Raw genomic sequence first — 26,730 nt, forward strand, 5'->3', positions numbered from 1 at the left:
GCCGCTGAAATCCGAGTCTGAATCCGAGCTAATGTCGCTATAGCTTGCTGTTCTTTCCGCCATGTTTGATTGTGTTGGCTTCACTATGTGACGTCACAGGAAAATGGACGGGTGTTTATAACGATGGTTAAAATCAGGCACTTTGAAGCTTTTTTTAGGGATATTGCGTGATGGGTAAAATTTTGAAAAAAACTTCGAAAAATATAATAAGCCACTGGGAACTGATTTTTAATGGTTTTAATGGTTGTGATAATGTTCCCCTTTAAGCGTGAGTGATGAGTGTGTGAAAAATGCACTACCGACCTGATAAGTCCAAAAGAGAAAGCGATTATACAATTATCAGCTCACAGACGGTACCTGGTGGTTGTTTGAGCACACTGCAGGTAGTCCTGGATAGTCCCATTCCTTAATGCTTCAGTCATGCACAAGATTCTCACAGGAATGTGGCAAAATGACAGTGGTACCTAATGTATCCTTTCTGTATTGGCTATTATAGTCAAGAAATCGGAAACAAATGTGCGACTACTGTTGGTGGCCGTTTATCTTCTCTGAACTTTTTATGTTGTTCATTTTCATTTTCATGGCACACTGCTGCATGGGGGACATAATGAAGGCCATAAAATTAACTAAAAAGTGATGTTATTGTCAGTGCAGTAACTGAGCTGTCTCACTCCTGCTGGCTGCCTCGATTCACACATAGACCATGTTGAAATAGACTAGACTTAGACTTGGACTTCCTTTTTATTGTCATTCAAATTTGAACTTTACAGCACAGATAAGAATGAAATTTCGTTACATAAGCTCATTGTAGTGCAGGATAAAAAAGCAATAAGGTGCATATATAAATAAATAAATATATATAAATAATATATAAATATATATATATAAAATAAATAAATATATATAAATATATATAAATAAATAAATAGATTACTGTACAGATAAATATATTGCACTTTTTCCACATGCGTCCACGTTTATGGATGTATGAAATAATGAGGATTTGTACTTAAAAACATCCAAAATTGTAAAAAAAACATACGGAGGAAATAATACAAAAATATTGTTAAAAAATAAAACTAATCAACCAACAATTTCACAACACCCTGCAGTACCTCTGAGGGTCATGGACCCCTGTTAAAGACCAATGCTCTATACAAGAGTGCTCTTGAGTTTTTAGGATCTGCTGCAAAACTGCTAGTCAAAGATCCTCAAAGTGTTTGTTCCTCCTGAGTTTTGAAGTAAAGCTCTGCTTTCAGTCATTTTGGGTGCAAAAGATCAGCTTCCGTCCTTCGGCTGCAGTTTACGTATGACCATCCCAAGGTCAACAGGGTGTCCTTTACCCTCGTATATTTCAGTTCAGTTCCAGTGTTAGGTATTTATTTACCAGCTGTGGAAATGACTCACTTCGTGTGCACATTGTACTGTCAGGGAAGGAAATCTGTAACAAATCCCTCCAGCCTGACGGGGACCTATTGCTCGTTTAACCCTTTTGGTGCCTCTGCATCCGGTTAATATTGCCAATGCATTTAGGCTGGACAAGCTTAACTTCCTTATGCAGTGCAAAATTTGGGATTGAATATTCGCTGGAAATTAGTTAGTGCAGGTTAGGGTTAGTGAGCACATGTGAAAGTAATCCTGATAAGAGTAAAATTCCACTACCTGGTGTAACTGATAACGATGTGGGCTTTTCCACCTTTAGTCAGCACTAATGAAACTTTCCATAAATCCAACTTGATGATGAAATGACTTCCCCTGAGTCATCACATGATGCTTTTTGTGATAGATTACTGTTAAAAACCTTTGCTTTACTTCTTCTGCTGTTCTACCCCCCGCCCCCAGCGGTGACATGATGAGTGTCCATCCATCACTGTTGAGTTTGACTGAGGGACACACATTTATCTAATTCTGATTTATTCTGCCCTCGCACGTTAATGGGTTCTAGTTTATGACCCGACGTGCGCTTTTGTTTTTCGGGACAGATGGCGCTTGGTTCATTGTGTTCGAATGGAGCTTCTTCAGGCGTTTGTTGGGCATCATTTATACACCGCCTATATCTAGTGTCTACACTTGCATGACATCAGGAATTCCTAACACAGCCCGGCTTATTTATTCCATCCGAGCCGCCTCCTCCGACGCCGGATTTGATGCTAAGAGCTGTCATTTGGTGCAATTCGGGAGCGAGCGAGGAATGGAGTGCGTTACAAGAAAGGTAAAGAAGAGGGGGAGAGCGTAGGTGTGTCGGAGTGACATAGCGGAGAGGCTGCGGTTTGTTGTGTTGGAAATCTAAGCAAGGAAAAAAGAGTAATGGTGACGATGTGTGAGTGCATTAACAATGCTATAAAGTGGGCTCATCTCAGGACTTGCCATATAACTGCCATCTGTCTGCTTGTAAATCTGCAAAGGGGAGGTGGAGGCCGTCAGCAGGAGGATATCTGAGAGGAATGACAATCTATTTGCCCCTTGTTCTAGGGCTAGTCAACTGGCGGCACACAGCCCAAATCCTGACCAGCTATGACAGATGACAGTGGTCACCAACCTTTTCGAGCCCAAGATCCCTGGTCCCAGCCAAAAACCAAAGCAAGATCTATATATATATATATATACATATATATATATATATATATATGTCGCAGTTTTTTTCATAGTTTGGCCGAGCTCCAGTGCAACTTATATATGTTTTTTTCCTTCTTTATTATGCATTTTCGGCAGGTGCGACTTATACTCCGGTGCGACTTATACTCCGAAAAATATGGTGTGTATATATATATATATATATATATATATATATATATATATATATATATATATATATATATATATATATATATATAGTCGAGGTTTCTGTGGTTTTGCAGGGAAACCTGCAAAACAGGCTTGTAGGGATGAAATAGCCTCTGTGTTTTTTTTCTGACCTAACGTATTTATGTATACATATATACATACATATATATATATATATATATATATATATATATATATATATACCACAGAAACCTCAACTATATATATAGTCAAGGTTTCTGTGGTTTATCTGTTATACAGTGCTCAATACCGGAGTAGAGCGGAATATACGTTAGGTCAGAAAAAATTCCTTGACAAGCAGGGAAACCTGCAAAACAGCCTTGTAGGGATGAAATATCCTCTGTGTTTTTTCCTGACCTAACGTATATATATATATATATATATATATATATATATATATATATATATATATATATATATATATATATATATATATATATACATGTATGTATATATATATATATATATATATATGTATATATATATATATATATATATATATATATATATATATATTTGTGTGTGTGTATGTATGTATGTATGTATGTATGTATGTATGTATGTGTGTTTGTGTGTGTGTACATATATAACATATTTTTATTATATATTATATATGTATATTATATACTGTATATATATTTTTGTTTTACCCCTCGGTTCGATCCCTGGGCTCAGGGTCTTTCTGCGTGAAGTTTGCATGTTCTCCTGTCTCTCTTTGACTATTGATTGTGACATAGGCCAGCCCTCTTGTCATTTTGAGGACCTTTACAAGTGTTTTTGCAGTAAATCATTAAAAACAAGAAAGTGGTCCTATCATACAGGGAATCTTTGACAAGTGTCTTAGCAAACAATTTTTTTTAAAAATGGCAGATCGCTGTCGTGAATAATCTTTACTGGACATCATATTCAATCCTTTGCCACATGAATGTTCTCCTAAGGCTGAACTCTTGAGATGCAAAGAGTGTCTTCTTACCTGGGGTTCCAGCAATCGCCACACCTAATGTGCACTCAATGGTTTTGTTCTCAAACGATGAAGATCCCTTGTGGTCACTGCAAGACAAAAAAAAGACAAAAATTAGTCCTGTTAGTCACATGAAGATGTTAAAAGTGATGTGAAAAGACGTGGAAATGAGTAACAAATAATGCCTCAGCTTGGATTTTTTTGTCTTCTATACTGTCTCTTTCTAGTATGCACTTACTTTGGAGACTCTGGGGTCAAAGGAAGTGGCAAGGTGGTTGGTTTGGCTGCAGAACACAAAAGGGCATGGGTAATTATTGATCTAAGAGCTGTAACATTAAAGATACCAAATAAAAATGCACTAAAAATAATGACAAAATCCAAAATCCCCATCCTGGTTAGCCTTCCTATTGTCTTTTTGTCTCTTTTGGATGACCCCATTGTATCTTATAGACTCTATGAGGCAGGATGAGGTGATGTCACAGGTGTCCAGATACAGACATAGCCCGCTGGAGACAGCTTGGGATGGGACATAGAGACGACGCCACGGACAAGACACATGACGGCGGGTGAGACCTTCTCCACCAACAAAATCATCATCATCAAGCATGCACCACCAACAAGGAGAGGTAGAGGAAGGGGATGGAAAGTTAGCCTTTTTGGAGTGGGTCCAGAGAATTCCTGTCTTATAGAAGATCTCTGACTAACATTTTTTTTGCCAGTCCTAAGAAAAAAAGCACCATGCTCATCTGAAACACAGCATTTTGACTTGGGTTTTTTGCAGTTGGTCCTTAAAAAACAGCAGAGTGCGTCTGTCATATACTGTACCAATACTTTGAGCAATGTTTTTGCAGTCGGTCCTTGAAGGCAGCAGAATGATCCTTTAAATCGAGGATCTTTGACTAGTGTCTTTGCTGTAGCTCCCTAAAACTAGCAGAATTATTCTATAGAAGATTTTTGAGTAGTGTTTTTGCCGATGTTCAATAAAAACAGCAGAGCACTCCTGTTTTATAGACGATCTTAGGCTAGCATTTTTGAAATTGGTCTTTTAAAACAGCAGAGCACTCCTGTCGTATAATGGAGGGTCTTTATATTGCGTGTTTTACAAACCCTGTTTCCATATGAGTTGGGAAATTGTGTTAGATGCAAATATAAACGGAATATAATGATTTTCAAATCCTTTTCAACCCATATTCAATTGAATGCACTACAAAGACAAGATATTTGATGTTCAAACTCATAAACTTTATTTTTTTTTTGCAAATAATAATTAACTTAGAATTTCATGGCTACAACACGTGCCAAAGTAGTTGGGAAAGGGCATGTTCACCACTGTGTTACATGGCCTTTCCTTTTAACAACACTCAGTAAACGTTTGGGAACTGAGGAGACACATTTTTTAAGCTTCTCAGGTGGAATTTTTTTCCCATTTTTGCTTGATGTACAGCTTAAGTTGTTCAACAGTCCGGGGGTCTCCGTTGTGGTATTTTAGGCTTCATAATGCGCCACACATTTTCAATGGGAGACAGGTCTGGACTACAGGCAGGCCAGTCTAGTACCTGCACTCTTTTACTATGAAGCCACGTTGATGTAACACGTGGCTTGGCATTGTCTTGCTGAAATAAGCAGGGGCGTCCATGGTAATGTTGCTTGGATGGCAACATATGTTGCTCCAAAACCTGTATGTACCTTTCAGCATTGATGGCGCCTTCACAGATGTGTAAGTTACCGATGTCTTGGGCACTAATACACCCCCATACCATCACAGATGCTGGCTTTTGAACTTTGCGCCTATAACAATCCGGATGGTTCTTTTCCTCTTTGGTCCGGAGGACACGACGTCCACAGTTTCCAAAAACTATTTGAAATGTGGACTCGTCAGACCACAGAACACTTTTCCACTTTGTATCAGTCCATCTTAGATGAGCTCAGGCCCAGCGAAGCCGACGGCGTTTCTGGGTGTTGTTGATAAACGGTTTTTGCTTTGCATAGGAGAGTTTTAACTTGCACTTACAGATGTAGCGACCAACTGTAGTTACTGACAGTGGGTTTCTGAAGTGTTCCTGAGCCCATGTGGTGATATCCTTTACACACTGATGTTGCTTGTTGATGCAGTACAGCCTGAGGGATCGAAGGTCACGGGCTTAGCTGCTTACGTGCAGTGATTTCTCCAGATTCTCTGAACCCTTTTATGATGTTACGGAGCGTAGATGGTGAAATCCCTAAATTCCTTGTAATGGCTGGTTGAGAAAGGTTTTCCTCAAACTGTTCAACAATTTGCTCACGCATTTGTTGACAAAGTGGTGACCCTCGCCCCATCCTTGTTTGTGAATGACTGAGCATTTCATGGAATCTACTTTTATACCCAATCATGGCACCCACCTGTTCCCAATTTGCCTGTTCACCTGTGGGATGTTCCAAATAAGTGTTTGATGAGCATTCCTCAACTTTATCAGTATTTATTGCCACCTTTCCCAACTTCTTTGTCACGTGTTGCTGGCATCAAATTCTAAAGTTAATGATTATTTGCAAAAAAAAAAAAAAAAGTTTATCATTTTGAACATCAAATATGTTGTCTTTGTAGCATATTCAACTGAATATGGGTTGAAAATGATTTGCAAATCATTGTATTCCGTTTATATTTACATCAATTTCCCAACTCATATGGAAACGGGGTTTGTACAACTGGTCCTTCAAAAAAGCATGGAGAATGGAGAATGGGAGAATCTGTGGGTCACAGGTGTCCAGAAACAGACATTCAGTGCTCTGCTTGAGACAGCTTGGGATGGGACAAAGACGGAGACAAGACACATGACGGCGGGTGAGGCTCCTTCCACCAACAAAAAAAAATCATCAAGCATGCACCAACAGCAAGGACAGAAAGGGTAAAGAAGATAAGAAAGGAGAGTCAAGGAAGCTTGTGCAGTTGCCCGAGGCTTTTGGCCCAACTTGTGGAACGTGGCTCTCAAGACTAAAGACAGACAACAACACACTAACCCCATGTTTCACTCCAATTTGACGGGAGGGTTATTAGAATTTAGTCCAGTTAGTGGAAAAAGTGGTTAGGAGGAGAAGCAGCAGTAGCAGAGATAAAGGCCAGCGGGGGGGGATGCAGTCATGATTACCTAACAACAGGTGGTCTGCGTGGTCTGGGCGCTGCCTGTGTTTCATGCGGGCGGGGGCGGGCTCTGCAATGCTAGTATCTGGGAAGCTCGGCGGGCGGCCCATGACATCATCATCAGCATCATCATCATGGTCAACATCCTCCCCATGGCCTCCCTGGCTTAGACTCTTGAGAGGCTCAGGGGACTTAGGCGGGGCTCGGTACTGAGCAGGCCTGGCGGTGAGCAGCCGGCTAAGTAAAGGGTGCCCCGGCTTCTCGTCCCGTTTCCTAATGGTGACGGTGACGCGCCTACGCTGCCTCTTATCTCGAGGGGCGCCTACAGCCTCTCGGCAACGCTCACAGCTGTGACTCACCTCTCGGGGAGGGAGGGAATAAGAATGCATATACCTAATAAACCTAGCGGCACAGGCCAGCCGGTCAGTGTCGCCCGGCCGCCTCCCTTCTTCGCCGATGTAGCTTCCTTGGCCACCCTCCGACTCATCAACATCCTGAGAGCAACGCTGCCACTTCCCAGCCCCAACACCAGCCACACTACACTGGCCTGCAGCCCGGCGCTCACCTCGCTGCGGTGGATGCTGCTGATGCTGCTGAGCTGGCACGGCGGACTTCTTCTTGGAGGACGAGGAGGAGGAATTGGAGGAAAGTGAGGAGAATGAGGAGGTGGACGACGAGGACGGCGAGGAGGACGAAGAGGAGGCACTGTGGCCGCCCTTTACGTCGCTGGCTTTAGTGTGGAGGAGGATGTCGTCGGTGGCTGTTAAGTACTTTAACAGCTCGGTGCAAGGCCGCCTCAAAGAGCGATTCTGCTGGCTGGAGACCCCCCTCGTTTTGCTGCTCCAGGGGCTCTCTGTCTGCACAAAAGGAGAAAAGAAAGAAGGAGACATGTTTATAGTTTATCTCAGTGGTTCTCAAATGGGGGTACGCGTAACCCTGGGGGTACTTGAAGGTATGCCAAGGGGTACGTTAGATTTTTTCAAAATATTCTAAAAATAGCAACAATTCAAAAATCCTTTATAAATATAAATAAAAACCTATCTTTTTTCCAAATAGTTCAAGAAAGACCACTACAAATGAGCAATATTTTGCACTGTTTTACAATTTAATAAATCAGAAACGGATGACATAGTGCTGTATTTTACTTCTTTATCTCTTTTTTCAACCAAAAATGCTTTGCTCTGATTAGGGGGTACTTGAATTAAAAAAAAATTCACAGGGGGTACATCACTGAAAAAAGGTAGAGAACCACTGGTTTATCTGAATGGTGTGACAGCATATTCTCAAAGGAAACTGATATACTTTATAGTCGTCAGTGTGTAGCTGCTATATCAGTATACATTTACTAATCATTGAAAATGAGCCGACACACGTCCATTATTGTCTAACAGCTGGCAACACAAGTCAGTAGCAAGATAATTGTGTATTCATCAGTCATGGTGGTGGTAACCTCGTGGTCTGGGGCTGCACGAGTGCTGCCGTCAATGGGGAGCCCTGGTTCATTTCTATGAAATGATTTTACAACATGTACTTTGATATTCAGTACGTTGACATGCACTAAAGAAAATCAATGCTTGAAATATATATTATGCATTGTATATATATATATATATATATATATATATATATATATATATATATATATATATATATATATATATATATATATATTTATATATAGATATAGATAACGACAGTCTCGGTCAAAAGTTTACATACACTTGTAAGAATTTATATATTATTTATATATATTTATTTATTTATATATGCACCTAATTGCTTTTTTATCCTGCACTACCATGAGCTTATGTAACGAAATGTTGTTCTTATCTGTGCTGTAAAGTTCAAATTTGAATGAAAATAAAAAGGAAGTTTAAGTCTAAGTCTAAGAACATAATGTCATGGCTGTCTTGAGTTTCCAATAATTTCTACAACTCTTATTTTTTTGTGATAGAGTGATTGGAGCACATACTTGTCGGTCACAAAAAACATTCATGAAGTTTGGTTCTTTTATGAATTTATTATGGGTCTATTGAAAATGTGACCAAATCTGCTGGGTCAAAAGTATACATACAGCAATGCTAATATTTGGTTACATGTCCCTTGGCAAGTTTCACTGCAATAAGGCACTTTTGGTAGCCATCCACAAGCAATTTTTGGCCACTCCTCTTGACAAAATTGGTGCAGTTCAGCTAAATGTGTTGGTTTTCTGACATGGACTTGTTTCTTCAGCATTGTCCACACGTTTAAGTCAGGACTTTGGAAAGGCCATTCTAAAACCTTAATTCTAGCCTGATTTAACCATTCCTTTACCACTTTTGACGTGTGTTTGGGCTCATTGTCCTGTTGGAACACCCAACTGCGCCCAAGACCCAACCTCCGGGCTGATGATTTTAGGTTGTCCTGAAGAATTTGGAGGTAATTCTTCTTTTTCATTGTCCCATTTACTCTCTGTAAAGCACCAGTTCCATTCAGCAAAACAGGCCCAGAGCATAATACTACCACCACCATGCTTGACGGTGGGAATTGGTGTTCCTGGGATTAAAGGCCTCACCTTTTCTCCTCCAAACATATTGCTGGGGTATTGTGGCCTAACAGCTCAATTTTTGTTTCATCTGACCAGAGAACTTTCCTCCAGAAGGTCTTATCTTTGTCCATGTGATGTAAAATGAAACTAATCTATCAATGCACAATATATATATATATATATATATATATATATATATATATATATATATATATATATATATATATATATATATATAGTGCATTGTATAAATGGCTGATAGTCTCGTTGCATTTTTGCAGAGATTATTCTCCCTCCTGATCGATGAATCTATTTGCTAATTTCCTCTTCTTAGCTGGTTACTCGCTGCTGTAATGCGGTTCGAATTAGACTTTTGTTGAAATGTGCAAAGCATTCATTTTATTCTTGTTTCACTTCTTCACATTCAAGCTCAGCACCATGGCTAGCACAGCTTGTCCTCGCATCCTCCACTAGATCTGCATTTTAGAACTGTCCATATTACTAAATTTAAAATACATAAATAATTGATATATCTAGATGAGACGAGCACATACCGGTAGAGAGAAACTTCTAAACAGCCATAATTAGACACTAACGTTTTTGTATACACAATGGAATTGATACATATTACGTGTTTAGTAAGTCAGTCAGTCAAAAACCTGACCAACACCAAATAGCAATGGGAAGTTGTAGTTAAAGGTTAAATCGGGAGCTTGAGAGATATTCGCTTTATCTTCTAAGCATGTAGCGTGATCTTCTGCTATTTACATTCCCACATAGATAAACAAGCTGAAAAAACCGCCATCCCCACCTATTGTACGAAAGGGAAACACAGCAAATGGCCAACAGTCATTAGAGAAAGATTATGTAAACTGGGACTTCAAATTAGACAAAAAGCTAATATTTGAGACATCAGACTAATTTACATACTTGAGACCTCCGAAATCGGGAGATGGGGGGGTGGAGAGGTGGGGGGGTGTATATATTTTCAAGTATTTATTATATATATATATAAATAATCCGTTCATAAATGAGAATATCCGTTTTCCACCGTGTTCAATGGAGAAGTATGTAAAATCTGCAGGCAGCATACCTCTTCCCCTTCGAGCTGTCCTGGATGAACTGAAATTATTTTTCCCAATCATTTTGGAACTTGCAAGCGTACTTCTTCTTCTTACTTGTCGTCGCCATGTCTCTTCTTCGTTCTTCTGCTTCGTCTCCGTTATGTTTTTGGACATGACTACTTGCCGTAGTTTGGAAGCAATGCATGATGGGAATCCGGATGTTGTGTGTCAGTGTATTAACGTGCCGGCTGGTATAAACACACGCTGAGAAATAGCTCCGTGCCTGCCTACTTTATGGGTTATAGATAAACCTATGGATAACGAAGACATATATAATAGTCTCCTTTTCAGGTGAGAACAATATTGTTGTCCGGGTGGAAATTGGGAGAAATTTGGGAGATTTTCGGGAGGGGCACTGAAATTCGGGAGTCTCCCGGGAAAATCGGGAGGGTTGGCAATTATGCTAATTTAGTGCATGGAAACATACTGATTGTGAAGCAGAAACTGGACTACATGGCAGATTTCGAACTTGACAAAGAGCCTCATCACCACTAGTGGAGCAAATCAGAGCTGGGCCGGACATAACCGGGCCCTTAAACCCTGTGCTATCGAGTGACTCGATTGGGCTTTAACCTTGGTAGTCAGCACACTCGCCTCTAATGCCGACAACCGGGCTCTCTTGAAATACTCAAGAGAAAGAGTACGCAACCGTTACACTTGCTCTCTTTTTTCTCTTTCTTTTTGCCGCTTTGTTAACTTTGTCGTAAAAATGCTCACCGGGCTTGAACTCTATTGACAAGCGACTGATGACGTTGGTGCACGGTCAAAGACGATCGTACCCAAAATGCACTTGAAGGCAATATCGTCGATCCACTTGTAAATGTGCACGTCACGGAGTGAAATGTGAAACTGAAAATAAAGCCAGTCAAACAGCACAATGTTTTATTCAGTATTTTACACCTACTAAATCACTATGTAAAGTGTTAAGCAACTATGACTAATCTTGACTGGGTCAACCTATAAGCCCACATACGTCCAGCTGTTTTATTAATAGTGATTAGAATAAAACTGTTTGCATGATCTGAGCTCCTCCAGGCCTAAGCCATGGGAGAGTACTGCCCTCCCTACCCCGGAACCGGGCGAGGGGCCCGTCTCCGCCATGTTCCCGCTCCGGGTAGGTCACAACTAGCGCATCTCTCCTAGCCCCCTACGACCCTTCCCACCACAATCTCAAGATGACAAGTGCCCTGCTGAGGCCAAGTATCTCCTCCAGACCTGAATCAAAATCCTCCAGGCAGAAGGAAAAAGGGTGGAGTAATGCAAGGTGTCTAATAGGGTTGTATGGTATACCAGTACTGGTAAAGTATCGCGGTACTAACGAATCAAAACGGTACTATGCTCTGTTTGATGACGCCGCGTCATCAGGTCATGACATTGCTGAGTTTACGAGCAGAGGAACATGTTCGGCAGCGCACAATCACAGAGTACTTAGAAGCAGACACAGTGTGTAGACAGAAAAGGGAGAACGTACGCATGTTGGCCTAAAAACTGAAGATAAAGGTGAAGTTATAACACTGAAACGCCCTCAGGAAGAGGTGCTTTAAAACATGGCTAGCTAGCTAGCGGCGAACGTCCATTTGCAGTCGGCAGTGCTTTAGCTACTTCTAAATCACTAATCCTCGCATCCATGGCGACAAATAAAGTACGTTTCTTACAAGTTTCATCCCTGCAGGACGAGGAATAGCTGAACATGCTTCACTACACACCGTAGGAGGATACGATAGCTAACCGCTAACAGCAAGATAGTACCCTTCATGTCCATCGTTCACGCTGCTCCTTTTTGTCCATGCCAAGTAAGTTTTGTTTATTATTGCCACAGTTAGTGTTTTTTGTTGTTCATAGTTTTTGCCTTTGTGCAAGTGTTTGGTTTCATAGTGTGTTCTCCGCCAATGTGCGCGCCTTTTGTTTACTTCCTTGTTTTGTATTTATAGTGTTTAAATAAATCATGTATTCCCCTTCACGCCACATATGGTCCAAATCTTTTGCACCTCGGGAGAACAAACCACGCCATAGTCCAAGTCGTGACAAAATGAACAAGTAGACTAATAGTCCATTTTTACAGCTTGTCCCTCATAGTTTTGACAAAATAATAGAATGATAAATGACACAATATGTTACTGCATATGTCAGCAGACAAATTAGGAGCCTTTGTTTGCTTACTTACTAATACAAGACAAGCTATCTAGTATGTTCACTATTTTATTTAAGGAAAAAAATGTTCTTTGATTGCAATAAGAAACATATGTTTTATGTACTGCAAGATTTTTTGTTAAAATAAAGCCATTTTTTGTGGTCCCCCTTATTTAGAAAAGTACGGAAAAGAATCAACATACGTTTTGGTACCGGTACTAAAATATTGGTATCGGGACGACACCGTTTTATCACTATTTTTAACATTTTGGATGCAATTTGGATATTTGTGAGGTGTTACCAGATATTTAGACAACAATGGCATTTACATTATTTTATCAGTAGAAAATAAATATCTCCTGTATTTTTGTGTATATGTTGTCGCACCCCCCCCAAATGACTACTTTGGGTCATAGGCTTTTGATTGGTCAGAAGAGCGTTCAGGAGAGCAACTCGGTGAATTAATTGCACTGCTTTACGACCACTCCAAATCCTTCGGGTGTCCTTGGCACGCCAGAATTGAATGACTGAAAAGTAGGGCGGGAGAACGGAACGCGACACTCTGGCAAACGATTTGCAACGTAAAAAGAAATTTCAAAATAAGAGAAAATTAAGTAGCGCGTTTCGAGATGTAATTATTCCGACAGCAGCATCGTCCGAAGGCGTCGACGTGACCATACGTTTTTCTTAGCAAGACGGTGGCGGCGCTAATGAGAAGAATGCTGCCGCCATGTCTGCGAAAGCCCAACAGCAATAAGGCCTGTTTTCATTACGCCCCTCTGGGATGCGAAGCTGTAGTTTAGGCTATCGAAACAATAAAATTACGACAGCAGTGCAGAGCGGGGGAAGATTAACTAACATAAAAACGTGCGTACCTTGACGACGGCAGGTGGTGGTCTGATGCGGTGGTTGTTGTTGCTGCCGGCTGCATGGTTCTGCGCCTTGCTACCTGTGTATTGATTGTAGCCCAGCTGGGTGTTGGCGGGCGCCAAGAGGAGCTTCTTCAGCTGGGGAGAGACGGCACAATTAGCACGGATTATCAAAATGGACATCATGGATGTGTTGCTTTTTATTTATCCAAGTTAAATACAACTTTTAAAATGGTGAGAATTTTGGCATGACTTGACAATTACGGAAATGTAACCAGACTATTGTAATGTCTACGGCACAGGTGTCAAACTCAATGCCCAGGGGCCAGATGTGGCCCGCCACTTCATTTTATTTGGCCCTCGAAAGCCTGGAAAGAATATGTACCGTATTTTTCGGAGTATAAGTCGCTCCGGAGTATAAGTCGCACCGGCCGAAAATGCATAATAAAGAAGGAAACAAAGATTTATAACTTTTTTTGGGGTAAATCTATTTGAATAAACCCAACACCAAGAATAGACATTTGAAAGGCAATTTAAAATAAATAAAGAATAGTGAACAACAGGCTGAATAAGTGTACGTTATATGACGCATAAATAACCAACTGAGAACGTGCCTGGTATGTTAACATAACATATTATGGTAAGAGTCATTCAAATAACTATAACATATAGAACATGCTATACGTTTACCAAACAATCTGTCACTCCTAATCGCTAAATCCCATGAAATCTTATACGTCTAGTCTCTTACGTGAATGAGCTAAATAATATTATTTGATATTTTACGGTAATGTGTTAATAATTTCACACATAAATCGATCCTGAGTATAAGTCGCACCCCCGGCCAAACTATGAAAAAAACTGCAACTTATAGTCCGAAAAATACGGTACCAATAAAGTACTGCAACTTTTCTTACTAAATGTATTCTTTCTTTCTATTTTCTAATCGCAAATTATGTTGTCTAATTATGCAAAAAATATATTTTCAAACCATTTTTTAAATAGAAATAAATACTAATAATAAAGATTTCAAAGCAAGTTGTCCATCAAATTGTGCCATGTAAAAGTAGCAACAGAGTTCAATGTAAAATTGTGAAATTTACTGTAGTTTTTACAGCATTTTTCTCGAAATGAAAAAAAAACTGTACTTTTTTTACTGTAATAAACTGTGGTGCTGTTTTGGCATTTCCAGTAATACACCGAAAAATCTACAGTTGTTGATTTACGGTAAAAAACAAAAAAACAAAAAAAAAAAACTGGCAACTCAGGTGGCAAATTGTTACTGTAAAATTGAATTTTTTTTAAAATTTACAATAAAAAAACTAATGTAAATTTTACAGTAAAATTTGAAAGCCTGGAAATAATATGTATCAATAAGGTACTGTAACTTTTCTTACTAAATGTATTATTTATTTTTATTTTGGGAGAAAATATATATATATATGTACTCCATGTAATCGCAAATAATGTTAACTTAAATATTGTCTAAATATGCAAATATATATTTTCAACCCATTTTTTAAATAGAAATAAATACTAATGATAATGATTTCAAAGCAAGTTATCCATCAAATTGTGCCATGTAAAAGTAGCAATAGATTTCATGGTAAAATTGTGAAATGCACTGAGGTTTTTACAGCATTTTTCTCTAAATGAAAAAAACTGTACTTTTTTTTAACCGTAATAAACTGTGGTGCTGTTTTGGCATTTACAGTAATACACCGAAAAATCTACAGTTGTTGATTTACAGTTAAAAAACAAACAAACTAGCAGCTCAGGTGCAAAAAATGTTTTTTTACAGTAAAAAAAAAAACGGTAACATGGGGAACATATGCATTAACTAGTTGCTTATTAAAGTAACAAAGTCTTAATTTACAGTTATTTGGACACTAGGGGAACATATAAGGGTTAGGCTTAGGGTTACTAATAAGCAATAAATCTGAAGTTATTGAGGGAAAACTCTTACTGAATGGCTTACTGGTTGTATAATAAGGCCATGCAGAATAAGGCATTAATAAGTACTTAATAATGACTAATTAAGAGCCAATATATTACTAATTTGCATGTTAATGAGCAACTAATTAATGGTGAAGATGTGTTCCCGATACTAAAGTGTTACCAAAAAACAAATGAAAATTTTACAGTAAAATTCTGGCAACTGAGCTGCCTTTTTTTTTTTTACCGTAAAAACAGCAGTACTGTTTTGTTTTCCATTTACAGTAATATACACAACATTTTGAGGTGAATGGGCGGGGTTAAGGGGGGAGGAGTATATTTATAGCTAGAATTCACTGAAATTCAAGTATTTCTTATATATATATATATATATATATATACATATATATATATATATATATATATTAGAGCTGGGCGATATATCGATATACTCAATATACCGCGGGTTTTTCTCTGTGCGATATAGAAAATGACTATATTGTGATATTCGAGTATACGTTCTCACGCAGTTGCTTTTAGCTGCTGACATTACACCACAGGCTCTTCCCACTCCTTCTTGTGTCTCCTTTTCACAGACAGCAAGCGCACCTATTTACACACGTCACATACTGTCACGTCCTACGTCACATATGTATACGCCCTCGCGGAGCAGAGAGGTAGCAGCATGGGTAACGTTAGCTGTGGTGGGAGTGGTAATACGAGAGAAAGAAGGTGCAAATCTGGTAACAAATGAAGGAAGAATTAATTCTCAAGAAAAACAACAGGGGGTCCATCGTCTGGCGGTGGTTTGGCTTCAAGTGGGAATATGTCGAACAGACAACCGTAATTTGTCAAGTGTGGGGCAAAAGTGTTGCTACAAAAAGTAGCATTACTGCTAATATGTAGCATCATTTGAAAAGTCACCTGCTAGAGAATAAAGAGTGCTTACTCCGCATGTCAACATCTCCGTTCGGTGCCACACCATTAAAATGCAGAGGGAAACCATTTCCAGATCAACACCGTATGAAAAAAATAAGTCAACAACAAAAGGAGATAATGTCCGCAGGAACCTACCACATAGCGAAGGACGAACACGATTTGATTTCCTATTATGCAGCTCATTAATATTTGACAGTTATTGAAATATATTGTGTGACATAATGCATAAAAGTGCACTTTATTTGCTTTAAACTATTGTAGTGGAATTCTGTACAAAAAGTGCACTTTAATTTAGTGTTGATTTGATATGTCATCTTAGTGACATCATGCACAAAAGTGCACTAATAGCTTGTTTTAAAATGTCTCTGACAATCTTGCACTTTCTGTTTTGGAAATGACATGAATGTTTGTGCCACTGCTTAATAACTGTTTAACAAATACAGTTTTGGTCAATTTCCCTCTCTGCATGAGAGTTTAAAATGAGCATATATTAATGCAGTATGAAGAAGAATGTTTTAATGTAGACACATAGAATCATCATACTGCTGTGATTATATGCATCAAGTGTTCATTCAAGACTAAGGCAAAATATCGAGATATATATCGTGTATCGCGATATGGCCTAAAAATATCGAGATATTAAAAAAAGGCCATATCGCCCAGCCCTAATATATATATATGTATGTATATATATATATATATATATATATATATATATATATATATATATATATATATATATATATATATATATATATATAGTAAAGTACACAGTAATGAAAACACAGTTGCTGCTTACTTACTAAAATAACACTTAACTTTCACTATTTGAGTAGCCTTTGTTCTGCCATTTGAGTACTGGCGAGCGATCTCTAAAATCCGGGACCATATCCTTCACGGATTTGTTGAAAACATCCGCAAATGAGAACGGGATGTTGCTTCAGCATAGCCATCTTTGTCTCGGCATATGTTAAAACCTTGGGTCTGCATTTAGCAAGGTGGCCCATAATACTGCGTTGCCGCCGCCTTGTGCTTCTCTGACCATTCATGAGTGACTATATCCATTCGCCCACCGTGTTATGGGTTATAGATAAACCTATGGATAACGGACATATATAATAGTCTCCTTTTCAGGTGAGGGAACGCTAAAGGCAGTGCCTTTGAGGCAAGCGCCCAATATTGTTTGGCCGGCTGGAAATTTTGGACATTACTACTTGCCGTAGTTTTGAAGCAATGCATGATGGGAATCCGGATGTTGTGTGTCAGTGTATAAACACACGCTGAGAAATAGCTCCGTGCCTGCCTACTATGGATAACGGAGACATATATAATAGTCTCCTTTTCAGGTGAGAGACGACGCTAAAGTTGTCCGGCTGGAAATCAGGAGAAATTCGAGAGAATGGTTGTCCCGGGAGATTTTCGGGAGAGGCACTGAAATTCGGGAGTCTCCCGGAAAATTCGGAGGGTTTGCAAGTATGGGTGCAGCTGTTACACGGCTGCTTTAAAGTGATTACCAGAGAGGGTTCCTCGGGCTCCTCTGGAGTAGCGGGCAGGTCTTCCGGGGAGGAGGGACAGCTCTGGTCACTGGCATTGGTCACGTCCCCGTCTGCCAGAGCCTCGAATGAAGGCAGGCCGTCCTCATCCACCGGGATGCTGTCCAGGGTCTCTGTAAGCACTGCCAGCAAGTTGGCCTCATTTTCTTCATCTATCTTCTTAGCAGGCGTGAAAAAAAAAACAGTAGACAGACAGAAACATAGAGAGAGAAAGAAAATAGGACATTTTAGTCTGGAAGTTGTAAATCTTTTCCTCCAAGGAAAGTAAAAGTGGTGGGTGGTTGCATGCAAGTTTTGCCTAAAATCCCCCCACCCACCCAAACACACACACACACACACACACACACACACACACACACACACACACACACACACACACACACACACACACACACACACACACTTCCTCCTGAGTGAGTCAAGCCTGTCAGTCATATTTTAAAAAACGCAGCTTAACGGGACCAAAATAATATCGTCTCCCAGAAAAGCCATTAGCCAGGCTGACAAGCGAGCAAGTATCTAGGGTAGGCAGGGATGTTTTCAAAGGGAGTTTGTGGGCAAACAATGACGCCCGGTTCAAATCTACGCCGGCAAAATGTTTGCCAGCAATCCTCCAGATACGGGAGAATTAGCGCGCTGCTAATGCCGAATAAAGGCGCCGTATTTAAAGATGTTAATGACAGTCGGGGAGTTTCATATAAGGGGGCCGTGAAATAAACAAAGAAATGCCACATATGAAGGTGAATGCAGACTGAAGAGCTTTTTGGAGGGTAAACTGCATATATATTTTGCAGTGAAAGCAGCAAAAAGGCTTCTGTGCAGTCCTGTCACAGAGGATCTTTGACTTGGTTCTTGTCTCTACGACCACTCATTTATACTACCTGAGCTTTGACTAAGGATTTTCATCTGATTCGTACAATTTTGCCCATAGTCGACGATCAGTCGCATCTATGGCGTCATGTTTTCTTTAAAGAGCAAAGCTTTATTTAACCTGACTCTCGCCAGATCCTTGTAGTTGGCTGAGCTCCACACAGGGATCTGGGACTTCTCAATAGGAGATGTATTTCAGAAGGCGGGGCTTTTAAAAAAAATCATTGTATATGATTGGATAAACCACTTGTCCGTTATCTTGAATGACGAGGTACTTCAACCACTCACAACCCGTGACGCTGATGAGAGCGACGCTGGGAAATCCAAAACGGATCAGCCAACATATTGGATAACGACAGAGCGAAAAGTTCTCGGTTCATCTTTTAAATAATTAATATTCGATAGATTCGACAAAACAGTTGCAATAGCAGAATCAATGTCAGCACACGACTCCTCGTTGCGTGCCGCCATTGTTGTTTGAATCAAACAGTCGCTTCGGCGCTACGTCACATCTATGAAATCCCGCCCGGCGATCCTGCCTGGTTCATTATTTTTTGCTATCTTGAAGGAGTTTGCATTGCCCTCGAGCCCAGATCCTTGTGTGGAGCTCAGCAAACTACAATGATCTGGCGAGAGTCAGGTTAAAGCTTATTGGGCTCTCCACAAAAAAACGGATTCTGAAGATATGTAGCACCATACAATGGTCAATAGGTGTCAGTAACATCTCATGGATGTAGAAACACAGATCTTATTTTCAGGGGAGCCGAGAAGACGATCAAACTTGACTACCTATAGCACAGGTGTCCTGTGAACAATGTGAAGCAAAAGCCTGGAAACAGTGTGCATCAATCAAGCATACATCTTTCCTACTTAATGTATTCATTATTTAAATTTTGACAGAAAAATTGCATGTACTGCATCCAATTGCATGTATTTGAACTGTAATAGTATCCGGTGGTACAACATATATTTCAAAATATTTTTGTTAAAATAGGCTTAAATATAGAGATGTCTGATAATATCGGCCTGCCGATATTACCGGCCGATAAATGCTTTAAAATGTAATATCGGAAATTATCGGTATTGTTTTTTTTTATAATCGTTATCGTTTTTTTTATTATCGGTATCGGGTTTTTTTTTTTTGTTTGTTTTATTTTTTATTAAATCAACATAAAAAACACAAGATACACTTACAATTAGTGCACCAACCCAAAAAACCTCCCTCCCCCATTTACACTCATTCACACAAAAGGGTTGTTTCTTTCTGTTATTAATTATCTGGTTCTTACATTATATATCAATATAGATTAATACAGTCTGCAGGGATACAGTCCGTAAGCACACATGATTGTGTGTGCTGCTGGTCCACTAATAGTACTAACCTTTAACAGTTAATTTTACTCATTTTCATTAATTACTAGTTTCTATGTAACTGTTTCTATATTGTTTTACTTTCTTTTTTATTCAAGAAAATGTTTTTAATTTATTTATCTTATTGTATTTTATTTATTTTTTTTTTAAAAAGGACCTTATCTTCACCATACCTGGTTGTCCAAATTAGGCATAATAATGTGTTAATTTCACGACTGTATATATCGGTATCGGTTGATATCGGTATCGGTAATTAAAGAGTTGGACAATATCGTAACATCGGATATCGGCAAAAAGCCATTATCGGACATCCCTAATTAAATACTTAAATATCTGCTAAGTTGTACCCTGAATTGTGATTTCAAATAATGTTATTCATCCATTTGTTTCTTATTTAAAATAATAATACATACAAAAGCAATTGTGTAATATTAAAATGAGGTAATTATACAATAATATTCATATATTTACTGGGGTGTCAGCGTTAATGCATGTGATTAATAAACAATAAATTATTGCGGTATTAAATACGAGTGAAGATTAATCACTCTGTGATTGAGATGAGAGGCGGCCAATTTCTTTTCAAAACATAACTTTAGATAAGACTGACGTAATTTGTTGGTATTGCAGCGAAAACATTATTATCGGCGAACATCAACTTTAAAATGCCAAGCCAAGCGAAACACGTAGTCAAGGATGGTAACGATAGAATGAATGCTACATCCACAACAAACAGAGAACACTATGCTGGCGGTTTACCTGCGTAATTGTTGTCAACAAAAGTACTACAGTTAAGTTAAACATATGCTTTTGCCAAACGGACAGCCACCGCATGTAAACCACCTAACATCTGTGAAGACCAAGTCCTGCAAGAAGATGTCATTCATATCACCACAGCTGATCTGTCGTACAATAACTTGGAGAGGCACAACTGCAGCAATGATGAACCAACAGTTCAGCACAAACAGGAGCATCGAGTTGCAACTTCAGGCAGAATGTGAATTTATTTTGCTTACTGGAAAACATTGGACATCTGTAAGTAATCACAACGAGCTGGGATCGCATTGTGCCAAAAATGAAAATCAGCATTAAGCATGTTTGTTTAAAACAACTGGTTAACTAAATAATTAATAACTACCTTGTTTGCAATAGTATTTTGAATACTTTCAAAATGTGCACTAAAGTTATTGTCACCAAGTTTTGAGAAAATCATGGTCTTGCAGTCCAGTAAAACATTTGAGTATAGCATTCTGACTACAAAATTGCATTTGTATCCAAATATTGGGATATTTTCTTAAGCAAATTTGATTTATTTTGCCACTAATAACTCATGATTAATCATGGTTAATCACAGTTGTAGAGTGTGATGAATCTGATTAAAAAATAATCACTTGACAGCCCTAATATTTTCTTTTACAAACTAAATGAAAATGATCCATTGCAGAAGAGCCCCCCTACACACCCGCTGCGATACTCAACTCGTCTCCGATGATTCGACTGCGAGGTTAATAGTCAACTCGAACGGCCGAATGGCCGACTATTCTAAGACACCTTTAGCTTTCAGCATTGCTTTTTAAAGGCCTACTGAACCCACTACTACCAACCACGCAGTCTGATAGTTTATACATCAATGATGAAATCTTAACATTGCAACACATGCCAATACGGCCGAGTTAGCTTACTAAAGTGCAATTTAAAATTTTGCGCAAAATATCCTGCTGAAAACGTCTTGGTATGATGACGCCGGCACGTGACGTCACGGATTGTAGAGGACATTTTGGGACAGCATGGTGGCCAGCTATTAAGTTGTCTGTTTTCATCACAAAATTCCACAGTATTCTGGACATCTGTGTTGGTGAATCTTTTGCAATTTGTTCAATGAACAATGGAGACAGCAAAGAAGAAAGCTGTAGGATGGAAGCGGTGTATTGCGGGCGGCTGCAGCAACACAAACTCAGCCGGTGTTTCATTGTTTACATTCCCGAAAGATGACAGTCAAGCTTTACCATTGGCCTGTGGAGAACTGGGACAACAGAGACTCTTACCAGGAGGACTTTGAGTTGGATGCGCAGACGCGGTACCGTAAGTACGCATGCAGCTGCGGCTTTCAAACATTTGATCGCTTGCCCGTACGTGCGTGCCGCTATGTACATGTTACCTACGTAACTTTGGGGAAATATATGTGCTGTATGAACTTTGGGGAGGTGAACGGTACTTTGGGCTGTGGGATTGAGTGTGTTGTGCAGGTGTTTGAGTTGTATTGGCGGGTTATATGGACGGGAGGGGGGAGGTGTTTGTTATGCGGGATTAATTTGTGGCATATTAAATACAAGCCTGGTTGTGTTGTGGCTAATAGAGCATATATATATGTCTTGTGTTTATTTACTGTTTTAGTCATTCCCAGCTGAGTATCAGGTCCCACCCGCCTCTCACAGCATCTTCCCTATCTGAATCGCTCCCACTGCCCTCTAGTCCTTCACTCTCACTTTCCTCATCCACAAATCGTTCATCCTCGCTCAAATTAATGGAGAAACAGTCGCTTTCTCGGTCCGAATGGCTCTCGCTGCTGGTGGCCATGATTGTAAACAATGTGCAGATGTGAGGAGCTCCACAACCTGTGACGTCACGTGCATATCGTCTGCTACTTCCGGTAGAGGCAAGGCTTTTTTATCAGCGACCAAAAGTTGCGAACTTTATCGTCGGTGTTCTCTACTAAATCCTTTCAGCAAAAATATGGCAATATCGCGAAATGATCAAGTATGACACATAGAATGGACCTGCTATCCCCGTTTAAATAAGAAAATCACATTTCAGTAGGCCTTTAAATGCCTGCTCCTCTGGTGAAGCTGCCCTCTAATTGGCTGGTTTAGGACAACAAATTGATGCATAACTGCCAAAACAAAATCAAACTGTTGTTTCCTTGCAGAAAATACCCATCGACAGTGTTTTTTCAAAGGGGAAAAACATATCATTATGCTTCCCCTGACAAAATGTCAGCGTCCGCCACCGGTTATTTTCTCAACTTCCTCCCCTCACCCCCTCCAATTTGCATTTAGCAGACGTCTCAGATGTTCAGTTAGCGAGCTAACAGTGAGGAAAATGTTAATGGGATGCTCAGTGAGTAACAACATGAGCACTCTGTCATTATTAGAAAATGATGAAGGGGACATATTTCACAGAGATAACGCCACGTACGAAGACTGGGGGTTGGAAGTACGAGGGGGCGACGCCACCCTGGCAAAGCAAAAACGTCTTGGCAGGATATTGCTCTGTATGAGGTGTCATGCTGTTTAATTACTTGTAAGGAGCTTTAAATCCAACGCACTGGAACGGTGTGCAACCCCCCCATACACACACACACACACGCGCACACACACACCTCAAACATTATTACCTGGCGACTAAGCGGGAGAGAGGGGAGGCAAGTGGGGCGGGGGTGCTCAGCAGTTATTAGATGCTTCTTAGGCCAAATTCACGTGAGAGATTAAAAGTAGGATCATAAATGAGTCTTTAATGAGCCATCTGTTTTGGGCTGACCCCAACTCCCACCAACAAGCAATGTAGAGGAAAATATTCTACCAATGGTGGCATGAAGGAGTCTAGTGACTTAAGTGACCAACCAATCACCGGTGTTGCCTGTAAATATACACGGTATATACAGTGTTGAATCAACAAACATTGCCGAATTCCTGGTTATCTGTGGAATGATTGACATGTAGACCGACCACTGTTCCTTTTAGCTTTAGTAATGTCCGAACAATGACTGCTAATATGTGTAAAGATGGGTTAATGTTTGTACAACAAATGATTTCAACAAAGGACCAATAACTGGTGCTAATTTACTGACATGTAGCTCGACCAATGTTGCCATGAAAATATTAGTCCGACCAATAACTGGTGTAGTGTGCACTGATCCTGACATTTCCATCCATCCATCCATCCATCTTCTTCCGCTTATCCGAGGTCGGGTCGCGGGGGCAGCAGCCTAAGCAGGGAAGCCCAGACTTTCCCCTCCCCAGCCACTTCGTCCAGCTCCTTCCTGGGGATCCCGAGGCGTTCCCAGGCCAGCCGGGAGACATAGTCTTCCCAACGTGGCCTCCTACCGGTTGGACGTGCCCTAAACACCTCCCGAGGGAGGCGTTCGGGTGGCATCCTGACCAGATGCCCGAACCACCTCATCTGGCTCCTCTCGATGTGGAGGAGCAGTGGCTTTACTTTGAGCTCCCCCCGGATGGCAGAGCTTCTCACCCTATCTCTAAGGGAGAGCCCCGCCACCCGGCGGAGGAAACTCATTTCGGCCGACCTGTACCCGTGATCTTGTCCTTTCGGTCATAACCCAAAGCTCATGACCATAGGCAAAGATGGGAACGCAGATCGACCGGCAAATTGAGAGCTTTGCCTTCCGGCCTAGCTCCTTCCCCACCACAACGGATCGATACAGTGTCCGCACTACTGAAGACGCCGCACAGATCCGCCTGTCGATATCACGATCCACTCCTCCCTCACTCGTGAACAAGACTCCTAGGTACTTGAACTCCTCCACTTGGGGCAGGGTCTCCTAACCCGGAGATGGCACTCCACCCTTTTCCGGGCGAGAACCATGGACTCGGACTTGGAGGTGCTGATTCTCATCCCAGTCGCTTCACACTCGGCTGCGAACCGATCCAGTGAGAGCTGAAGATCCTGGCCAGATGTAGCCATCAGGACCACATCATCTGCAAAAAGCAGAGACCTAATCCTGCAGCCACCAAACCGGATCCCCTCAACGCCTTGACTGCGCCTAGAAATTATGTCCATAAAAGTTATGAAAAGAATCGGTGACAAAGGGCAGCCTTGGCGGAGTCCAAACCTCACTGGAAACGTGTCCGACTTACTGCTGGCAATGATCGTACAGGGAGCGGACAGCCACAATCAGACAGTCCGATACCCCATACTCTCTGAGCACTCCCCACAGGACCTCCCGAGGGACACGGTCAAATGCCTTCTCCAAGTCCACAAAGACATTCAAACAACCAATAATGCAGCGTGTGAGGACCGAAGGAGTTGCATGTCTGAACAACAAGTGGTTTATCAACGTGTAGTCGTTTACATGCACACTGACTAATGTTAGGTCCAGTTCCCGACCAATGACTGTTATGTTTGCTCATGGACATGTTTGTTCATGGCTGACAAGTAGATCCAACAAAGATAAGTACATGTCCAATCAATGATTGATATTGGAAATACTATTTGAAATGTAGACTGACCAATGTATGCACAATGAATGACCTGTACAAAAACTGGTGTTACTATACATGTAAGGACTGACATTTAAATTAACCAAAGTTCATCAAACGGCAGTCATATGTCTGAACAATTCCAGCAAATGACCAATAGCTGGTGCTAATGATTGACCTGCAGACCTACCAATGTTTGCATGAATCTGACCAATGACTGACCAATAACTAGTGCTATGTGTAATGATTAGCATGTAGACTGTATAGACTGCATAAACAAGAGACTAACTGTCGCAGTATGGCAAGTCGACTGAAAGAAGTTTGCATGATGAAAAATTCACATGCCCAATCAATGAGCGATGCAGCTTGTCCTGAATGACATATACCAGTCAATGTTTGCATGAATAATTATTCCAATGACTGGTGCATTGTGTCTTAATTGAAATGTAAACTGACCAATGTTTTCATGAACAATCGGCCCAATGACTGACCAATAACAAGGCCTTCCACTTAAAAACACAGTATCACATACATTTTCAAGATATCCTAAATAAGCGTCAACTAACAGGAGACGGATGATGCAAATGGCAAGGGAGGCTTCCCGTCACTTCCATTGATGACTACTGAACTATGGAGAGGAAAATGGTGGCACAAAGAACAAAGACAAAGTGTGGTGGTGGCTGTGGAATCGACTATCCCGCTTAATGGACCTCACCAAATTAAAGATTGTTTAACAATGCTGGGCTAATTGTGGGGATCACAATATATTAACCCGGTTCCTATGCTAAAGGGTGTCATTCTGTGGTTGTTTTATTCCAAATGCTTCAATTAGCCATAAAACATGCTGGCAAGTGCTTGCGAGAGCTTCTCCTCCCGCCTGTCTTACCTCCTTCACCCCTGCATTCCAGCAAAGAAAGGCACATGTTCATTAGGAGGTGAGGTCCTTTTGTTATCAGGAAAGGTTTTCTTTCAGATTGTCCTTGCCATTAACTATTTTATTGAGTTCTGCACTGCCCCATTGTGTGCCAGCAGATAGTATTCACAAGACCGATAACTCTGGAAGAAAGGTGAAAAGAGCTGCTTTAAACAAACACCAAAAGTTCAAATTAAATTTGTTAATTGCCAGAAACCAAACAAAGGTAAACTGTTTTTTGGACAGGGAACACTGCTTCATTAATATGTAAAAAAGGAACCCAAAGAAGCAAAATATGTAGAAAATTAAGTGGGTCATCTCAAGTTAATTATTGCTTTGGCCGAAACTGCACCATGGCAGCTTTAAATTACACTAATTACTAATCAGAGTTTTCCTATTACA

At 40.3% G+C, this 26,730-nt stretch overlaps 1 protein-coding gene across 5 annotated transcripts in view; it reads right to left on the reverse strand.

Moving 5' to 3' along the window:
• The window catches only part of ppargc1a (peroxisome proliferator-activated receptor gamma, coactivator 1 alpha), an 86,194-nt gene that overhangs the window by 34,215 nt on the left and 25,249 nt on the right, over window positions 1-26,730 (reverse strand). For 2 of the 5 annotated variants that reach the window (XM_061960949.1, XM_061960947.1), the window contains exons 3-7: window positions 17,920-18,117; window positions 13,538-13,669; window positions 6,889-7,738; window positions 4,005-4,050; window positions 3,779-3,855 (exon numbers count right to left, since the gene is read on the reverse strand). In XM_061960949.1, the coding sequence (XP_061816933.1) occupies window positions 3,779-3,855; window positions 4,005-4,050; window positions 6,889-7,738; window positions 13,538-13,669; window positions 17,920-18,117 (1,303 nt within the window). The remainder of the gene's footprint in view (window positions 1-3,778; window positions 3,856-4,004; window positions 4,051-6,888; window positions 7,739-13,537; window positions 13,670-17,919; window positions 18,118-26,730) is intronic. The other 3 variants (XM_061960948.1, XM_061960951.1, XM_061960950.1) reach the window with 3 other exon arrangements.

This window comes from Nerophis lumbriciformis, linkage group LG05 (assembly GCF_033978685.3).
Source record: "Nerophis lumbriciformis linkage group LG05, RoL_Nlum_v2.1, whole genome shotgun sequence".
In the NCBI taxonomy this organism is placed as follows: domain Eukaryota; kingdom Metazoa; phylum Chordata; class Actinopteri; order Syngnathiformes; family Syngnathidae; genus Nerophis; species Nerophis lumbriciformis.